The sequence below is a fragment of the Mycteria americana genome, chromosome 10 (genome assembly GCF_035582795.1).
Source record: "Mycteria americana isolate JAX WOST 10 ecotype Jacksonville Zoo and Gardens chromosome 10, USCA_MyAme_1.0, whole genome shotgun sequence".
In the NCBI taxonomy this organism is placed as follows: domain Eukaryota; kingdom Metazoa; phylum Chordata; class Aves; order Ciconiiformes; family Ciconiidae; genus Mycteria; species Mycteria americana.
The window spans coordinates 26,603,793-26,621,911 of NC_134374.1; the positions used below are offsets into that span (position 1 = coordinate 26,603,793).

The 18,119-nt window shown below is 48.3% G+C and overlaps 1 protein-coding gene across 1 annotated transcript in view; it reads right to left on the reverse strand.

Annotated features, from left to right (window-relative positions):
• Nucleotides 1-10,446, reverse strand: part of MSN (moesin) — a 47,133-nt gene extending 36,687 nt beyond the window's left edge. Inside the window, exon 1 of the mRNA XM_075513318.1 lies at nt 10,290-10,446. Within this exon, the coding sequence (XP_075369433.1) occupies nt 10,290-10,301 (12 nt within the window). The 5' untranslated portion in view covers nt 10,302-10,446. The remainder of the gene's footprint in view (nt 1-10,289) is intronic.
• Between the last annotated feature and the right edge of the window lie 7,673 nt (nt 10,447-18,119).

Genomic DNA, 18,119 nt, shown 5'->3' on the forward strand with positions numbered 1-18,119 from the left:
AAGCAAGTTTCTTTCAACCCATCCAGCTTTCCAGGCAATTTTGCTTTCCTGACATAAAGGTACTAGAAGATCTATTTTAGTGGTCAGATATTAACTAGATTAACCAAGTAATTGGGCACTGTTGAAGGGCATTTAAAGGACAATGCAATCATCAGGCACAGTCAACATAGGTTCACAAAGGGAAAGTCCTCACTGATACCCTCCTACGGTAAGGTCACCCACCTAATGGATGAGGAGAAGGCAGTGGATGTAGTTTTTCTGGATTTTAGGAAGGCTTTTGATCCTGTCCCTCACAGCATCCTTCTGGACCAGTTGTCTGACTGTGAGATGAGCAGGTTCATGGTGTGCTGGGTGAAGAACTGGCTGGACAGCAGGGCTCAAAGGGCTGCAGTGAATGGGGCTACATCTGGCTGGCGACCGGTCACCTGCGGTGTTCCTCAGGGCTCAACCCCAGGGCCAGTTCTGTTCAGTATTTTTATCAATGATCTGGATGCAGGACTTGAATGCACCATTAGCAAGTTTGCTGATGATACCAAACCGGCAGGTGCTGTTGACTCTCTTGAGGGACATGAGGCCTTGCAGAGGGATCTAGACTGACTGGAGCATTGGGTAATCATCAACAGCATGAAATTTAACAAACATAACTGCCGGATTCTGCACCTGGGACGGAGTAACACCGGGCACAAGTCTAAACTGGGAGAGGAGCGGCTGGAGAGCAGCCCTGCGGAAAGGGATCTGGGGGTGCTGATTGGCAGCGGGCTCAACAGGAGCCAGCAGCGTGCCCTGGCAGCCGAGAGGGCAAACCCCATCCCGGGGTGCATCAAACACGGCATAACCAGCCGGTCAAGAGAGGGGATTATCCCGATGTATTTATCGTTGGTGCGGCCTCACCTGGAGTACTGTGTGCAGCTCTGGGCCCCGCCACTTAAGGATGTGACGATGCCTGAACACGTGAGGAGGAGGAGGGCAACAAAGCTGGTGAAGGGCCGGAAGGCATGTCCTCTGAGGAGTGCCTGGGGACTCTGGGTTTGTCTCGGTTGGAGAAAAGGGGGCTGAGGGGCGACCTCATTGCTCTCTGCGGCTTCCTGGGGAGGGGACGTGGAGAGGGAGGTGCTGAGCTCTTCTCCCCGGGATCCAGGGACAGGACGCCTGGGAATGGCTCAAAGCTGCGTCAGGGGAGGTTCAGACTTGACCTGAGGAAACATCTCTTTACCCAGAGGGTGGTCAAACCCTGGAACAGGCTTCCTGGAGAGGTGGTCGATGCCCCGTGGCTGCCAGTGTTTAAGAGGCATTTGGACAATGCCCTTAATAACGTGCTTCAACTTTTGGTCAGCCCTGAAGTGGCCGGGCAGTAGACAAGATGATCATTGTAGGTCCCTTCCAACTGAACTATTCTATTCTAAGTAGAGGTTGTGATGGACAGTCCTATCTATTTCTTTTAGAGTCCAACAAAAAGATAAAACCCACAATTTTATATTGCAGGCATGTTGAACAGAAACTAGTTTCATTACAGGACAAAATCCTTCAAAAGTTAAAAGCTCTTACCCATCCTAAGACAGAAAAACACTTTATCTCCTTTGAAGGAAGCTACAGAAACCAAGTTCACTAAGAACCTTTAACTTTCCAGTTTCTACCTTTAGAAAGCTACTCTAACAACCTGGAAGTTGTATGTTCAAGATACAATATGAAAGCAAAAAGAAACTCACCAAGAAAATAAGTGAGCATATCTGAAACTATATCCATGCCTCCAATATCCATCATGTTGGCAGATGAATATTCTTGTTTAAAATAAGGGGAAGGATGAGAGTGGAAGTTTTCTTTTACCTTAAATTCAATTTAGAACATATTCATACAACTGAAATAAATATTAAGCATACTTATTACTACCCTTTTACAAAAAATTTTGATTTGCTGACCCTTTCTTGACCAATGGTCAGCATTACTTTGCTAACCCAAAAAAAAAAAAAAAAAAAAAGTATCTGCAGCACCAGTTCTTAGTCCGTTTTCCTGCACAGATACACCACTGGTCAACTTCTGCAAGACCCACCTCTTGCATGCAGGGAGGAAGCATTTCTAAAGACATCTATACAAAGGCTTCTATGCCATATGCCCCTTGCTAACTTGCATATGAACAGGTCAACCATTCATTAAAGTGTCTGCTTAATGGATCACTGAGTAAACCCTTACTTTTAATTCACATGTACAAATCCCTCTCTCTCTACCATTCCTAACTGGAACCCTAAGGTCACCAGTGAGTTGTCATACTAATGGAACTAACAAGATTGTTTTCATATAAGAGGATGTATTGGACCACAAAGTATTGTGTGGGTTCTGTATCACCACTTTTTTATTAGGCAACTTGATCTTGCTTGAATTTCTCAGCAGTGGAACTGCCTTACTTCCTTAGAGAGTGCCTTCAGAACCATTTGCTGCCATTCTGCAAATCCCGTGGATTACGATCATCTTAGGATGATATCAAGTTCTAGATTTTAATAGAGGAAAAAAACCACACAACCAGAACCCTCTCGTCCATCCAGCAGCCAGCCTGAAAAGACATTTAGTGCATTGAGGAAATAGATACTTTTTTTTTTTTTTTTTTAAATTCACTATTCCAGAATAGCATATTCAGAGGGTGAAAAAAAATTACACCTTATTATTCTTAGAGACATTATGAACAAAAAGCCACACCTCTGGGGGGTGGGGAATGTTGAGAGCCCTGACACCTCATCCTAATAATTTGTCTGGCAGCTCATTTTTTGCTCTCTAACCAAGCACAGAATTAATATTGGAGCATCAAGTTCAATACAGTTTAAAACCTATGGCAAGGAAAGATTTAGGCCAGAATTCCATCCTTTATTAGCCTGTGTTACATAAAACCAAATACATTTATTAAATGGTGTGACTAAGTGATTGATCAGACTGCGATGGCAGATTTTTTCCTGTACTTAGTCACTTCCTCACCATTACTAGGTCTCCCAACCCAGAGAGAAAAAAGGTTGCAAGTCATAAGGGCTTACTAAGGAGAAGAGGACAAATCAGGGATATACAGATGGAAAAGAATGGCTCAGGGCTGCAGGAAGTCATCAGTTTTGCTTTAAAAAGAAAATACCTGGAGAACGTAGGAAGGCATACAATCGCAGAACAGCAGTTCTCCAACTTGCTGCATGCAAGATTCTCTGACATCGACTTAACCCCCTCGCCCCCAAAAAAAGAAAAAAATACCGAGGTTTTACAGTATTCACGCTCCAGCACAGTGAAGTCTGTCCTCCCGAGCAGCCTTCCTCTACCAAACAAACGAGTTGACCAATAGTGCTAGAAACTTGCAAGAGGGTCTAGATCAGTCCGGACCACGCGGACCATGCCATTCTTATTCACTGCTTCCGTTATCCTCTTCCTGATCTCTTCCCAGATTTCCTTTTTCTCTACATAGAATCACTGCTGGCAGAGAAAGGAGTCTGCCTCTTCCCCCTCCTAGTCCGTCATGTAATTCTTGCCTTACTGCATGTTTCTCTACAGAGCGGACCAGATTCGGAGCTTTTTCCTCCTTTAGGAGCACCCCTGTGCCTTGGTCTGCAGCTTTTCGTCAACCAGCGATGGCCAGAGGGAGAGAAACCTAGCACGGCCAAACACTCCTATTTCTTAGCCTGGGAATGGGATGAGAACCAAACATCATTCCTTCATCCAAAGTTTGTGTTTTTGAATAGGTTCCTCAGAACAACTACAGCTTCAGAGATGTTGGAACAACTAGAAAAACCATTTTGCAGGAGTCACACCGTTAAAAACCTCTTCAAAGAGCGTTTTCTCCCATTTAATACAAGTTCAACAAGCTGCTACACAAAGGCCAGGAATTTCTGACTGCCCCAGTACTCCACGGGAGGATCACACGTCCACCCAAGTGAAGGAATCCTTCCACAGCTGCAAGGAAGGAAGCAGCAGAGATCACTGATGTATCCACAGTTGCTGCAGCCATAATGGTCTCTTGTCAATCTAAGGCCCAAACCTCTGCAATTTCACATTTTAAACCTCTGAACGGTTGCAACGGATCCTGTGGTTTTATAACCACCAGGCCTGCCAGTGACTGTCTCTTCCTACATCCCTGCCAAGCATTCGCTGCACGATCTTTTAAACATGGCAGTAAGAGTCAGCATCAGCTACTGGAGTCAGAAGGGTGGGGTTTATGCCCACAACGTCCAAAACACTGGAATGCTCCACCTAGAGACAGCCACAGAAGCCCTACAAAGAGGCCTGCCCAAAGGAGTAGCCTTCCATGAATCCGGAGACCTCAGCCTGCTTCGGGAGTTCCAGATGGGATGAAAACGGGCTCCTTTGATGCAGTGTTACTGGTTGCACTCTGCAAATCCCTGCTGTTCCCAAACACCCCTAGGGAGAAGCGAGCAATTAACTGGCTGCTTACTAGTGCTCTTAATTTACATCAGTTAATTGCCCTGGATTATTCCTGGGCAGGGAGGGATTTCCTCTTTTCCAGCAGTGTGTCTGCAGCAGCAGAGAGACTCCTCAGCTTGGTTTCTAGTATAACCATCTAGCAGACAGACAAACAGACACCGGGGGGGGGGGGGGGGGGGGACGGACGACGACACGACACCCGAGGAGTTAAGTGTTGAGATCTTGGAACTCTTTTTCGAGCAGACCCCATTGTAGTCCTCGGAACAGCGATTAAGCACAGATAACAGCTTTATTGTGCAAATTCAGGGAGGCCCTCTCGCTGCACAGAAGGGGGGAGAAAAAAAAAAAAAAAAAAAAAAAAAAGAAGCCAGCCAAATAAGGTTGGTTGAGCTGCACCAAGCCAGGAAAGAGGCCAGGAGATGACGCAGCCAGAGGAAGCTTTTAGTCAGCTTCCTCTCTGACCTGGAGCCGGGCCAGGGCCACCTCTTCCCCAGGAGTTTCTCTGCGAAAAGCACCGGCCCCGCAGCACGGCCTCCCCGGGCCCGGCCTCGCCGGCCGCCTGCTGCTCCCCCGCTCCCCCAGCTGCGCAAGAAGCACGACGGAAGGTGGCCGAATCGTTCCGTTTCAGCTTGTCAGCCGTCTGTCACCTCGCTACCTAGGGACCTGAGCGAGCTCCGTGCAGGAGCATTTCACTTCAGACCAGACACGATACATAAAACAACTGAAACAAGTTTCCTCTAGAGGCAGTGATGCCATTTCCTGTCCAAAAAAAGAGTCCATATTAAGACATCTTATGAACTATCCTCGCGAGAAAAGCAAGAATTGTAATTAACCTTCGGGGGTGATTGATCAGACAAGGCGGTCACCCCAGGAGCTAAGGGGACGGGCTGTTTGCAAGGAGCCATGACCAACCCCTGACATCAGGCACGCTTCTCTCCAGCAGAAGCAGCAGATCTAAAGCTTTCCCTGGGCTCCTTTTATTGTGTGCACCTCACCAACCTGTTTCTTGCTCATCTGCCTCAAGCAACAAATCAAGAGGTCAAACACAAAAGGAAGGACTCAACTAACATTTTTTAATCTTCTAGATTAAAGTTTAATCTTGTAGAACCTCTGGTACGATGAGCACTCTTAGGCCTAACACTGTTGCATCAAAGTTCTAAGAACTGGATCACGACTACCCCGTCAGATCAGGCACTCGGAAGCCACTATCACTGATGTTTCTGCACAACCCTGCCAGTTAGGTGCAAGGCTTGCCGTAAGAAGTGGAAGCGAGATTTTACCAGTATGTAAAAGCAAAGTGAACGCTAGTTCATCAAGGGTATTCTTTAAACTCCCTGTTTAACTTTAACGTAGAAGGCCCAGAAGCACCAAACAGAAGCTTTTGCTCACTATCGGGCTTAACTGCTTCATCTGCACAAGAGGTAAACCTCGCTATTCTCGCAGAATCTAGGAACCAAGCTGATGAATACGATACAAGCTAGGGTGTAAGGGCCTTTCCTGGTTTGTAAAATCCCATGGTAGGTATAAAGCTACAGATAATTCATCATATTCCGGTCCAGTAGTTTACCTGGTGCCACTGTACGCTCAGCACGTTTAGCTATTGTTGCTGCTGAAGTACAAAGTCATCCCAAATTCACAAACAGGGGCAACACAGACTTCTGTATAAAGCAAGGTCTTTGAGAGCTCTCAAACGCACCTTTTTACGGCAACTCCATGTACCTGATAGTGTTAGAAGAAAGGTACAATGGATTGAGTTTGCCTAACAAGCTAGCGCCCATGTCGCGCCAAAGCCTGTCTAACTTTGATCAATGCTGCCAAGTTTCCCGAGATGTAACACCAAAGGGTTGCTCCTCAGGTAAGACAGAATGCACCTGGAATGCTTCTAGCGTTCCTTCATAGCACAAGAGGATCCAAACCCAGGGCATCAAAAGAAAAGTGTCCGTCCATTACAAGTCATGGTTTCCATCACTGTCCATCCTCCCCTCTCAGCTTTCAAGACCTCTAGCAAATTCCGCAAGAAACAAAAGGATCACCCAAGCAAGTGTAGCACTCTGCTTACAGCTGCCGTCTTGGTGCAGCATTTGGTAGCAAGTAGCTACACACCAAGAAACGAATTATCCAGAGGATTCTCCCGATACCTACCCCAGCCTCTCAGTTACCTTTCTTCTAACCAGACCTATGCAGTTCCAAAGAACAAAGGGAGATATGCTTTGAGGACCTCTGGAGTCCAACTGGGAATTAGGACGATCAATTTAAGCTACAGACAGGGTCCCTGAAGGCCCCAATGGCTATTGCTACACTGAGTTTTAGAAAGTATTAAGGGAAAAGGCAACATCAGAAAAGACTTTTTTAAAAAATCTTAAATAGCATCATAGATCTGAGACCTATGAATCCTACTGTTCTTTTGTGCTGAAGACTTCATGCTTGTCCAAGTGGATTTTCTCTGCAGTAACACTTTGCCCTAGAAACCTGGAGACTTACGTTCTGAACACCGAGAGAAACACTTAGTTCTGCTAATACAACAAGAGGAGTCCGAACTTTATTATACCTTAGTTTGAAGCTTTCTGTATGCACGAGATCAGCTCTGATTAAACCCACTTCGCTACAACGAGTAAAGACTACGTTACCTAAAACTGAACTGCTCAAGTCCCAGTGACAGGACAGTTGAATGCACACCTCGTACACGACAGATGCTCACGCTTCAAGTTCAGTGGCCGATCCATCCATACAGCCACCAAGTAAGTACATTCATAGGCAAAGCAGCTAATGAATCCCGACACAGAAACATTGCTTTTTCTAATAACTAAAAATAGAGTAAAGTATCAGCCCATTAAATGGGCATGACTGTACAGAAAAGGTCGCTTTCCCTCCCAGTCCTCCAACTAAGACGGTTTTTGTAACACTGAAGTTTGAGTGACTAACTATGGGGCTTGGACTAGCCATCAACATGACAGCTCATTCACTTCTATCAGGATTTGGAACCGAGTGTGACTTCCAGCTCTGCCCAGCCTGAAATGACTCAGTGCGCTCGTCAGTAAGCACGAGATCAGGGCCTGCTCGCGGCCAGTAAACAGACTTCTCGCAACTGGGGGAGAGACTTTTCAGAGCTTGACAACGGCTTGCAAGAGGCAACTAGTTTTAGCACTCAACCGCTTCCACCCCTCCGCAATGCAAGGTGTGGGGGGATTATATGTCCTCTGTGCTGTGTACTTTAACTGTTTATGTCTCACAAGCTTTTCAGAACAAAAAAATTATAAGCCAGAGTCGGTTGCTTAAGATCGCTCTAGATGAAACAGTGAAGCTTTCCTGTGGAGGGCATGGCAGGATCAGCAGGCCGACCCATGATGGACTTCCTACGTAGCCTACAAGACCTCCAGCAGCCAACCCCCCCAGTCGCGCAGACGTTACGCGGCACAACAGCAGATCACGTGCCACTAGTTCGAAGGTTACCAGAGTTAAGCTTGGATTCCTATTAACAGTGCACCAAAGCAGAGTGCCACTTGTAGAAAATCTCATGTAACGAAACGGCAATCTCTAGCTAGATGCGTTAACATTTAGCTGAGTTTAACGAGAAGTAGGGGCTCGGAACTCAACAGGTTTTGCTGCTCAAGCCACGCAGCAGCATGTTCTGTAAGCCTGGTGAGATGAATGATAAGAGCTACCAAACACTTGAGACACAAGTGTTTTTCCTGCCCAGCCAGAACTGCTCCCTGGAACACTTCCTCCATCTGTCTTCTTCACAATGGATTTATTTTTGTGATGAAGCCCACGTATAGCTACATCTAACTGCTCAAGTTTCACCCACATTTGACCTTGATTGAGGAAAGTCACTTGCATTTTACTGTTTTGTTAATTAAGTAGCTATTAACAAATCTTAAGCTAGCACACTAGTAGTCATGTTTCTTTACATGAAGAACTGATTACACAGTTATGCCAGCATATCCTGTTCCTGCAAACCACAGCTCAAGAAATAATGTTTAAAATATTATTTCAGTTGGGTCTGCAACTAGGGCAGATGGGGCAGGAAACCAAGGGCTGATACAGCAGGAGGCCTGCAGCTCTGTACCTCAACAGGCACAAACACTTGAACCGCCTTCTGCAGAATCTGCGGCGTGCAATACACAGTGTCACAGCAAAGCACTTCCATTTCTTTATCTGTTCCAGTTTTTAAAAGCTCCGAAAGCAGAACTGCTCTGTCAGAACCAGAAAGCAGCAGACTGAGAGCGTGAACCCAGCCTAGGGCGTGCCTGCAGATACGGAGGCTGCAACGAGCACCTTGGAGCGAGCGCAGCGTCGGAACGTTTGGATTCAGCCTGTTAGCGGGAACCCTCCTCGTGCGCGTCTCTGCAGCACGCTCAGGACTTCTTGGCTGACCCACGCTAGAAGCAGCCACTCATCACAACTGTGAACTCCCTGCCTAAGAGGTCTCAACTGCGTTTCACACAGAAGTCCCCTGACCTGAGCTACTTCTGTTAATCTTACTGAACTTGGTGCCTGTATTTTTTTTCTTTTTTAGGAAGTAAATCTTCACTAATCATTGCTGATATTTGAAGAAAGGCCTTTCTAAAGCTTCGGAAAATACTGTCTTAACCTTTAAGTGGCTTGAGTTTGATATCCTTTAAGATGTTGATGTTTAAAAAAAAAAAAAGAAAAGCCAGCTATTGTCCGAGAGAGCTGGCATTTAAGACAGCAGGAAAAGCAGAAGTCAGTCAAACAGGCATTCAATATCTATTCTAAAGTAATAAAATTAAACTATCTGTAAAAAAAAAAAAAATCAGGGTGGATTCCATTCCAACTTCCACTTGCATGGGGGTGGGTTTTTGTTTGGGTAGGTTTTTTTTCCTCTCCTTTATGTAAACCACAGACTCTTAGCTTAAACATGAGATGTTCTTAGGCCGTTTCAGATCACTCCCAGTGAGGAAACATCCAGAGCCTTCCAGCCTGCTCCTTCCTGTTTTATCAATGAAGGGCTAGGACCAATTCTTTCACTCCAACCAGGAGAAATTAAATGGAAAAACCCCATGCTCCTCATTAGTCACCAAACTCCTGCTGCGAGAAGGAAAGTCAAGTACGGACTTGACCAGACTTTCTGAAGTACTGAGATCTCTCCAGCCAAGAAATACTTCGAGTCAAGCTGGGACAAGGCTCCCTAGCAACTCAAGCCGACTAATCACAAGTTGTGAAAACCCCAACTTCTCCTCTTTACAGAGCACACGAGAGGCGGCCACAGAACTCGTTAAGTCCCCACCGGGCTCCAGACAGCTCCGCCCGGCACGCCGTCCCAAGCCGGGCGCACCCAGCCGAGTGCCCGCGGGCGGGCAGGGCGGCGGGCACCGCTGCGCCGGAGCTTCTGGAGAGGAGCGGCGGCCTCCGCAGGGCGCTGCCCCGCCGCGCCGGTAACCGGCCACCCCGAGCGGGCAGCCGCGGCCCAGGCGGGGCCCCGGCCCGGCCCCGCGGGCGGGGGCGCGGCGGCGGGGCAGGGAGCGGCCGGGGAGGGGAGCGCAAGATGGAGGGGCAGGCGGCTCGGCTGGGCTGGGCTCGGCTCCGCTCCCCTCCCGCCCGCCGCCCTCCCTCCCCAGGACTCCCTCCTTCCCCCGCTCCTCTCTCCCTCCGGGGCGGCCGCCGCCTCCCGGGCCCCGCCGCCGGCCGCAGCCGCTGCCGGGCGGGGCGCAGGCGAGCCCAGGCGGGAAGAGCCCCCCGGGCGGGCCGGCAGGCGGGCGGGCGGGCGGCCGGGGCGCCGCCGTCCCCTCCCGCCGCGAGGCCCGGGCGCCGCCGCACCCGCCCAGCCCCGCGCACCCACCCCAGGCGCCAGCCCCGCTCGGCCGCCGCCGAGAGCCGCCCCCGCGGCGGGGCCCCCCGCTCCGCTCCGCTCCGGCGGCACCCACCGTTTTCGGCATCTTCGCGGCGGACTGGGCACGGCAGGTCGCTCCTCCTGCACCGGTGGGGCTCTGCGGGGCTCCGCGCTGCTCCTAACGGGACTCCGCGCCGCGCCTCTCCGCCCGCCCGCCCCGGCGCAAGCCCGGCCCCGCCCCGCGCCCGGCCGCCTTCCTGCGGGGCCGGAGCTGCGGCGCCCCCGCCCCGGCCTCCTCAGCGGGGCGCGGCCCGGCCCGGCCATGCGGCGCGGGGAGGCCGGGGCGGGCGTCGCCGCCGAGGCTGCGGGGGGCCCGGCCGCGGGGGAGGGCGAAGCGCCGGTGCCCCCGTCGGAGCCGTCCCCTGCCAGGCGGCCTGGGGAGGAAGCGGCCTCGGAGCAGCGGCGAAGACCCACCGGGGCAAGAGCCGGGGGGCCTCCAGCGCCCCGAAACTGGCTGCCGAGGAAGCCGAGAAAGCCCCGAACGGCGGAGTTTATTTGCACGTCAGGTGCCACGGGACTTCTGGTCCTTGCTAAGGGCATTACTTAAAAAAATAATACTATTTTATGGGCGATTGCGCTGTTCAAAGTAAGACCGCAGCGCTGACATGCGCCAGATCCTTTTGTCTCCCGTTCAGCCCGAGTCACGCTCGCTTGGGGTGCAGCGCAGGGGTGGTGCTCGGTCAACAGTCTCCAGGCCTCGGCACGTTCAGCGAGCACGCTGTCATGTACAAGGTCTTCGCATCCGCCTGTTTAACTAAAAAGCACGCATGCGGCTCCAGGTGCTTCAAAAGCACAAGGGGCTGTAGCTCCCTGAAGCTTGGCAGGCAAACCACCCCTAGTCTTCAAGCCTTCCCAGAGGCCACCACCATAATCACATGGTATAAACGAGCAATCAAAGTCGGGGATGAAAATAGTTCGAGGACCAGCTGCAGAGCGCTCACCAAAGCTTCCCGTGCCATCTGTGTTTTGGAACCACTGATGGAGGGAATCAAGGTCCAGCATTTTCATGGGGATTTAAAGAAGCCATCTCATCTCATTTGGGACTTTGAACATAACTGTCAAACAGCCACCTAAGTCCCATTTTCTCCCCGGGGGGGGGGGGGGGGAAGGCCATTCTTTTCAAAGTTAATGACTTGTGTCCAGAAGAAGGAAATTAAATGTTCTCAATAAATCTAACATCTTACTTTTTAAGGAAAGTAGAAACATATCTTCCTATTTGTGTCCTCTTGTCAAATCTGCTAAACATTTTCAATCTTTAAGCCATCTTGGTTGATGGAAAGACCATGCAGACTAGCTGTACTTCCTACCTACCTTTTTCCCCAGCATGCTGAGTAAATGAAGATTGTGTTAATATGAGAACACGTCAATTCAGATATAAAATAGGAAGAGAGCAAGCCAAGCTCTACCAGGCAGTTCAGCACAGACTCCTGCTGAGCAAACTGTTTTCTTTAATTTGATTACAGGATTCTGCTGGGATTAATATTAAACTGAGGCATGCTGGGAACTGACATCAGATTCATAATAACACTTTGTACATCTTTAAAAATTGCAGTTCATTCAAAAGATCTCAAAGTGCCTTGTAAATACCCATCATTAAATCCTCAGGGTCTGCAGAAAGGAAGTTTCTCTTTTTTTCCCCGAGGAATAGTAGTGTTGTAAACATATATGTAATATAACACAAATAATTTTTAAAGTAGAGGCTTATCAAATGCGTTGATCTGCTTTTCAAGGTGATGTTTCCTCACCATGCAGCATTATGTGAGAAAGAGAAAATCCAGAATAGTTCTCACCCTATAAAAAAGAAAAGTGACGTTTCTAAGAGACAAGGCCTTGCCTCACCCCAGAGTAAACTGGGCGTAATACTACAGAGAGTAATGAAAGTGTTCCTGTGCCACCTGGCAGGAGATGGAAATGGGGTCCATAAGCTTTTTTTGCTTCATCTGAATATGCAGGTTTCACCTGAACTAGTATCTCTATGCTGTGCCTACACGGGAAAAAATATCAGTAGAACTGGATTGACGTAAACTGGTGTAACTTTCCTACACAAAAAGTCACAGGGTGTGTAAGAGCCTATTTTACAAAGTTTTCTTCCTTTTCTGACTCGTTTTTACATTGAGACTTTCTTAGAGCAGGTTAAGCAAGGCTGCTCCATGAAAGGGTTCCACTTGTTTCCTCCAGAAATCGATACTGACCGAAGAGACCCAGAATAATAAAGGCTCTTGCTCGTGATTTTTGCCAGGTTTGGATCCAGGAATGTCAGGTGTGAGCTTTCTCACTGAATTCAAGTGGCTCTGAGGAGACTCCTTCATTACCACTCTTAACAACTCATATGTGACGGGGAGAGCCCGATTCTGCTTCTCCTGGGACTTCTATTCCAACATTCCTTCATAAGACTGAGGTAACTGTTTGGAGGATTCAATCATTCTTTTTCACGAAGATGATAAAACTTCAGATGATAAAAGTCCACCTGTTTCCTTGCCAAATTCAAGGAGCCATAGTTTAGCATCCAGGGACCTCACATTTTCCTCATAGTGCTAATGACAGGAGCCGTGATGCAAACGAAGCCCCGTGCCAGTGAATCAGATCCAAAGCAACTGCATTCCCCCTCCTCGCGTGCCCGGCGTTGGCCGGGTGCACAGAAAGTCACAGACCCCATGTCGAACAGCCTACAAACAGTCTGAGGGACGAGACAAAGCAAAGGGAATTCTACAGCGTGACAGACACTTCTTTCTCACCCCAGCCACTTCTCTTGTCCTTCTTCTCTATGACTCGTAGCGATAGCCAAGCAAAATACCGCTCGTGCCGCTTTGAAAGACAAGGGTTCCCTGTGACAGGCACATGAGTCTCTAGGCTTTACTTCCTCTCGTGCTTCTTCCTTTCCTCTTCCCCTTCCCTGCCGAGGGGGAGGACAAGACATCCGAAACATCTGAACCGCGTGGTGCTCCAGCTGCAGTGTCATGAGGAATTCCTGCTGCGGAGGTTCTGCACCGAGCTCTCGCTCCCCCACAGACCTCTCCTTTGCCAGCTGCTGGGCGGGGGGTGTCAAGCAGCCGGTTTGCTGAGCCCTCCCCGCCCGGCGCGCGTGAGAACAGGCGCATCGGTGGATTCCTGGAGGGCCGCAGGCAGGGGTTATCTCTCCTCCCCAAGTGCAGATGAGATTCCAAGGGGTAAAAGTGTCAGCTGACTACAGATCCTCCCTGCAGGAGGCTGTAGAGATGAGAAACGTTACCCAGGGCCTCAAAACTGCTGTTACTTCCAGACTGGTCAGAGCCCAAATAATACTGAAGTATTTCAGAATTAGATTAGACCAGGATGACATTAAGCATTCTCCTGGGAGGAGGTCTGGTATTTCACTGGGGATTTATTGTCTTGGTTTCATTTACATCAAACCTTTTGTAGTACCTTCTTTTAAGCAGAAAAAGCACATAAATTATTTGGTCTGAAATACCAGAATTATTTAGCATGAGCACTTAAACAAGGGGCCATCTCATCAGCATATATTTTTTTGGACTAATGCTGGGTAACTTGAACTGCCCTTCGCATAGCTTTGACAGAGGATAGAGGCCTTATTCCATCCAGCTTGCTGCAATGCAATTCAAACAAACAAACAGACAAAAAAAAGCCAGAGCAAAGGTGTTCCATACTAGAAGGTGTATTTCAGAGGGCTGGAAGAAATTTAGTTTGATTCGCGTAGGCCAAGGGAGGCACGAAATGAAATTGTTACGATACTATGAGAACTACACCTCCACCACGGTCCTGGATTGTCCTCTATTTAAAATTCACCAGTCTGGTTATGAGCTATTCTTTGAATAGCAGGTAAGCTTCTTTCTCCTGCTTTTACAGTTTCCTTCTGCTCAGACGTTAATCCCTGCGAGTTCACGGAGCGATGCCTTCAATCATGATCTTGGATCATTTTAGTGTTTGATTGCGTTTAGAGATAAAAAGCATCTTCTCTCCCAAACAAACACAATCACTCTTTCCAAACACCCTTGCCTCTTTAACACTTTTATGCCTTGAGCATCAGGCATATCAATCTTTTGCAGTGATTTTCAAGCTGGGAGGATGAGAGGGGCAAAGGAAAGGGAGAGCATACCACATCTAGGGAGGCAGGATTTGAAAAGGCTGAGAATAATTCCATTCCGACGCAGCTGCGGGGACAGGGCAGAAGCTGATGGGGCCATTAGATGTGTGACCCCATCTATCTGACCCCCTTTCCACCTCAAGGAAGGGAGCTCATTATGGTGTACGGTCCCAGCTCCTGGCTTGTCCATTCCCCAGGGCAGAAATAGCTGGAGCTGCCTGGAAATCCCAGAGATTTGAATCTGCCGGATGCTCTGTGAAGCCCTACTTCGTAATTCCCTTCCGGCACATAAGTCCCCCACTGCCAATGAGGCCCCTGCAAGGAACAAGGGAGAAGGCAGGACTAGGGACAATGACGCACTGCGTGGCCCACGCCGCTCACCTCACCCTGTGCGTCTGGGGATACGCTGTGTCTGTGCAAGAGGAGACTGAAGAGGAGGCTTTCAAACCAGACAAAGGGTGTGCAATGTATGCAATGACCATACGAAAAAAATGTAAGAACCACCCATCTGCTAGAATTGTCTCTTCTTCGGTTGTCCTTGCTATGTACCATAGGGGAGCAAATGCTCCTATGTTGCTTGCTTTCTACACCTTGTCCTGCTCGCAGCAACCTGGGGAACAAAGGGAGATCTAATGGATATTCTGGGACCTCGCCCCAAATATTTACAGCCCAAATAACGGATAACATAACTAGCAAGGACAAAACAATGAATGGGAATATATTTTGCCAGTTTGGGTGAAAGGCACTAATGTAGAAAAGCTCTGAAATCTGTGCAGAGTTGGAACAATGTGAGCTTTAGAGACTGACACTGGCGCCTTCTTCTCAGCGCAAGGAGGTGGGGTAAGTCCCGCTGGTCTGTTCCATCTCGAACTAGTGAAGAGAAGTTATTTCTGTGGGTGATGGGAGGGATCAAGCTAGGGCTCGCAGTTTTAGAAAAGATATCTAATCTAAAAAGTAGCTCCAGTGGTATTTATTCTGCTAGGCTTGATGGTGTGGTGCGTATCCAAAAGGAAACGTGCTTACTCATAATGTATTTGTCAGAGGCCATTAAGCATTTACAGTAACCATGGTCAACTGAAAACATACTGGAAACAGGGAGCTAGAGGTAAAATACTACATTAATTACCCACTGCATTTTACGCCCTGAGGCAGTCCACAAAGCCTGTGGGACACCCACCAGAGCTGTCTAGAGCAGCAAAGTCTCACTGTAAACAAACCACGACAGAAAAAACAATTAAAGCTCCAAAATCTAACAAAACCTGTTGCTCTGTTCTTCATCCACCTTACTTTCTTAACAGGACAATCCAAAGCTTTGTAGACATAAAATTTAGCAAATCTTTTATTCAACGGGGCTCAGAGACCAGCAAGAGCTTACACGCAACACTACTAGGCTTTGCTCCAGAAAGGGAGGTGACTTGGAGTCACCAGCAAAGATCTTCACGGTTTCAGTGCCCCAGAGAAACAGGCTCTCTGGGAGTTTTCTCCTCTCTCTCCCTCTCTCCTGCTCTGCCTCCTTCTCAGATGGCTGGTGTGGAGCCAAGGTGATGGTACTGGTGTGATGACCATGTAGGGCCACTGCCTTTCTGACTCAGAGATCGGGAACTCAAGAGATTGTAACGAAGGCCACCAGGCATTTCCTTCCATGCCTGCCAGAGAACGTGAGTGCCCAGTCCAACCTCCGGGGCTGAGGCCCGGGCTCCAGACGGCTCTGACACAGGTGACCACTGGATAGCAGTCTGTCAGGGATGCACTTACTTACACTGGGGTTTTCTGAAGGCTTCAACATGTAATAATCAGGAGTAATTGCATACACCGTCAGTCCAAGATGGTGAAAAAGGGCCATAGAAGGACCTTAGAAGAACAATCAGTTCAGTAACTGATTGTTACTGAACAGGAACCAGGGAGAAGCCAGTTCTGAGAGGGATTTTCAGGTCAATTTGGTTTGGCTAGTTGAAATGAAACCCCTCCCAAAGGCACGTGGATCACCAGCACCCGCAATGAGATATCACAGCAGGAGTCTCTAGCTGCAAGCAGAGCCCGATCATGACAGGAGATAGGGGAGGGAGGCCAGTGGTGCTGCGACACATTGGGCAGAGCGTGGCGATTTTTACTGCTCGCCCATAAAAGTTTTAGTCCATGCAAAACTGTAGAGACTGGCAGGGCTCTTTGCGCTTCGTTCATGGGGTGACAAAGGAGGAGCTCTGCAATCCGGGAGGAAGGAGACCTTGCAAAATACATTCAGCCTATATCCTGTATCTCCAGTGGAATCAACAGAAGTTTATCAGGGCTGAATTGAACCCACTGAGAATAATGAAGTGACAGCAAGTTATTTTGGCAACTGGTTCCAAATTTATTAGAAATACCAGTTCTTTGCACAAGTGCTAGTAGTTTGCCAGCCCTGGTTCGGGGGAAGAAGCTTACTGATTATAACCAGAGACTGATAGTCTTTGTTGAGCTTTCATTAGGTGCACAACAATTTCTGTGACAAAATGTCAATTATATTTGTAGCTGTAACCAGTTAATTACTTATCATCCAGGGAAGCTGTCACGGATATTTGTTCAGCCTTTATCCCGCCATTCTGCTGATCTATAAAGATATTTCTCAAAAAAAAAAAAAAAGAAGGAAAAAAAAGAAAAAAAGAAAAAAGGAAAAAAAGAAAAAAAAAAGGTGAGTCTGTTTAACTTCAAATTTGTCATCATCAGCTGAGGGATCTCAAAGTGGCGGTATTTACTGAAGTATTTCATTCTCCGCATGTACATCCTGCCCCCTCCAGTTCTGCATTCCCCAGGCTTTATCTTCTGGGTGATCATTCAGAACACATTGTTGGGCTGCTGTGTTTGCAGCCTTCAGATGTCACAACAGGAGTCCAGTCCTCCAGAGCTGTACGCTTGCCTGCTCATCAGTGGAATGGAATAGAATGGAATGGAATGGAATGGAATGGAATGGAATGGAATAGAATAGAATAGAATAGAATAGAATAGAATAGAATAGAATAGAATAGAATAGAATAGAATAGAATAGTTCAGTTGGAAGGGACCTACAATGATCATCTTGTCTACTGCCCGGCCACTTCAGGGCTGACCAAAAGTTAAAGCACGTTATTAAGGGCATTGTCCAAATGCCTCTTAAACACTGGCAGCCACGGGGCATCGACCACCTCTCCAGGAAGCCTGTTCCAGGGTTTGACCACCCTCTGGGTAAAGAGATGTTTCCTCAGGTCAAGTCTGAACCTCCCCTGACGCAGCTTTGAGCCATTCCCAGGCGTCCTGTCCCTGGATCCCGGGGAGAAGAGCTCAGCACCTCCCTCTCCACGTCCCCTCCCCAGGAAGCCGCAGAGAGCAATGAGGTCGCCCCTCAGCCCCCTTTTCTCCAACCGAGACAAACCCAGAGTCCCCAGGCACTCCTCAGAGGACATGCAGATCAGGACCAGATCTTCCACAAGTGGTTATCAACTTCTTAACTTTTTCAAGGGCTTGAGGAAATCCTGCGTTAATTTGCCTTTTAGTGATGGGTGAAACAATGACCTGTCATTTGCATTGGTTACAAGGGCTGTAAACTTAGATTTAGAGAAACCTTTGGAAAGACATCTCACATTTCCCTTCACCTTTTATAAATTCCTTTTCTTGCCTAGTCCCTCTTCACAGACACACACATACACACACACCTTTTGCTATACGGAGTAATTTATGAGATTAAATGGGATCTAGCTTTAACACTAGCCAGGGACCTGATACACAGAGATGAGTGAATCGCCAAGCGTCTTCCTCACAAATGGCTCCTGG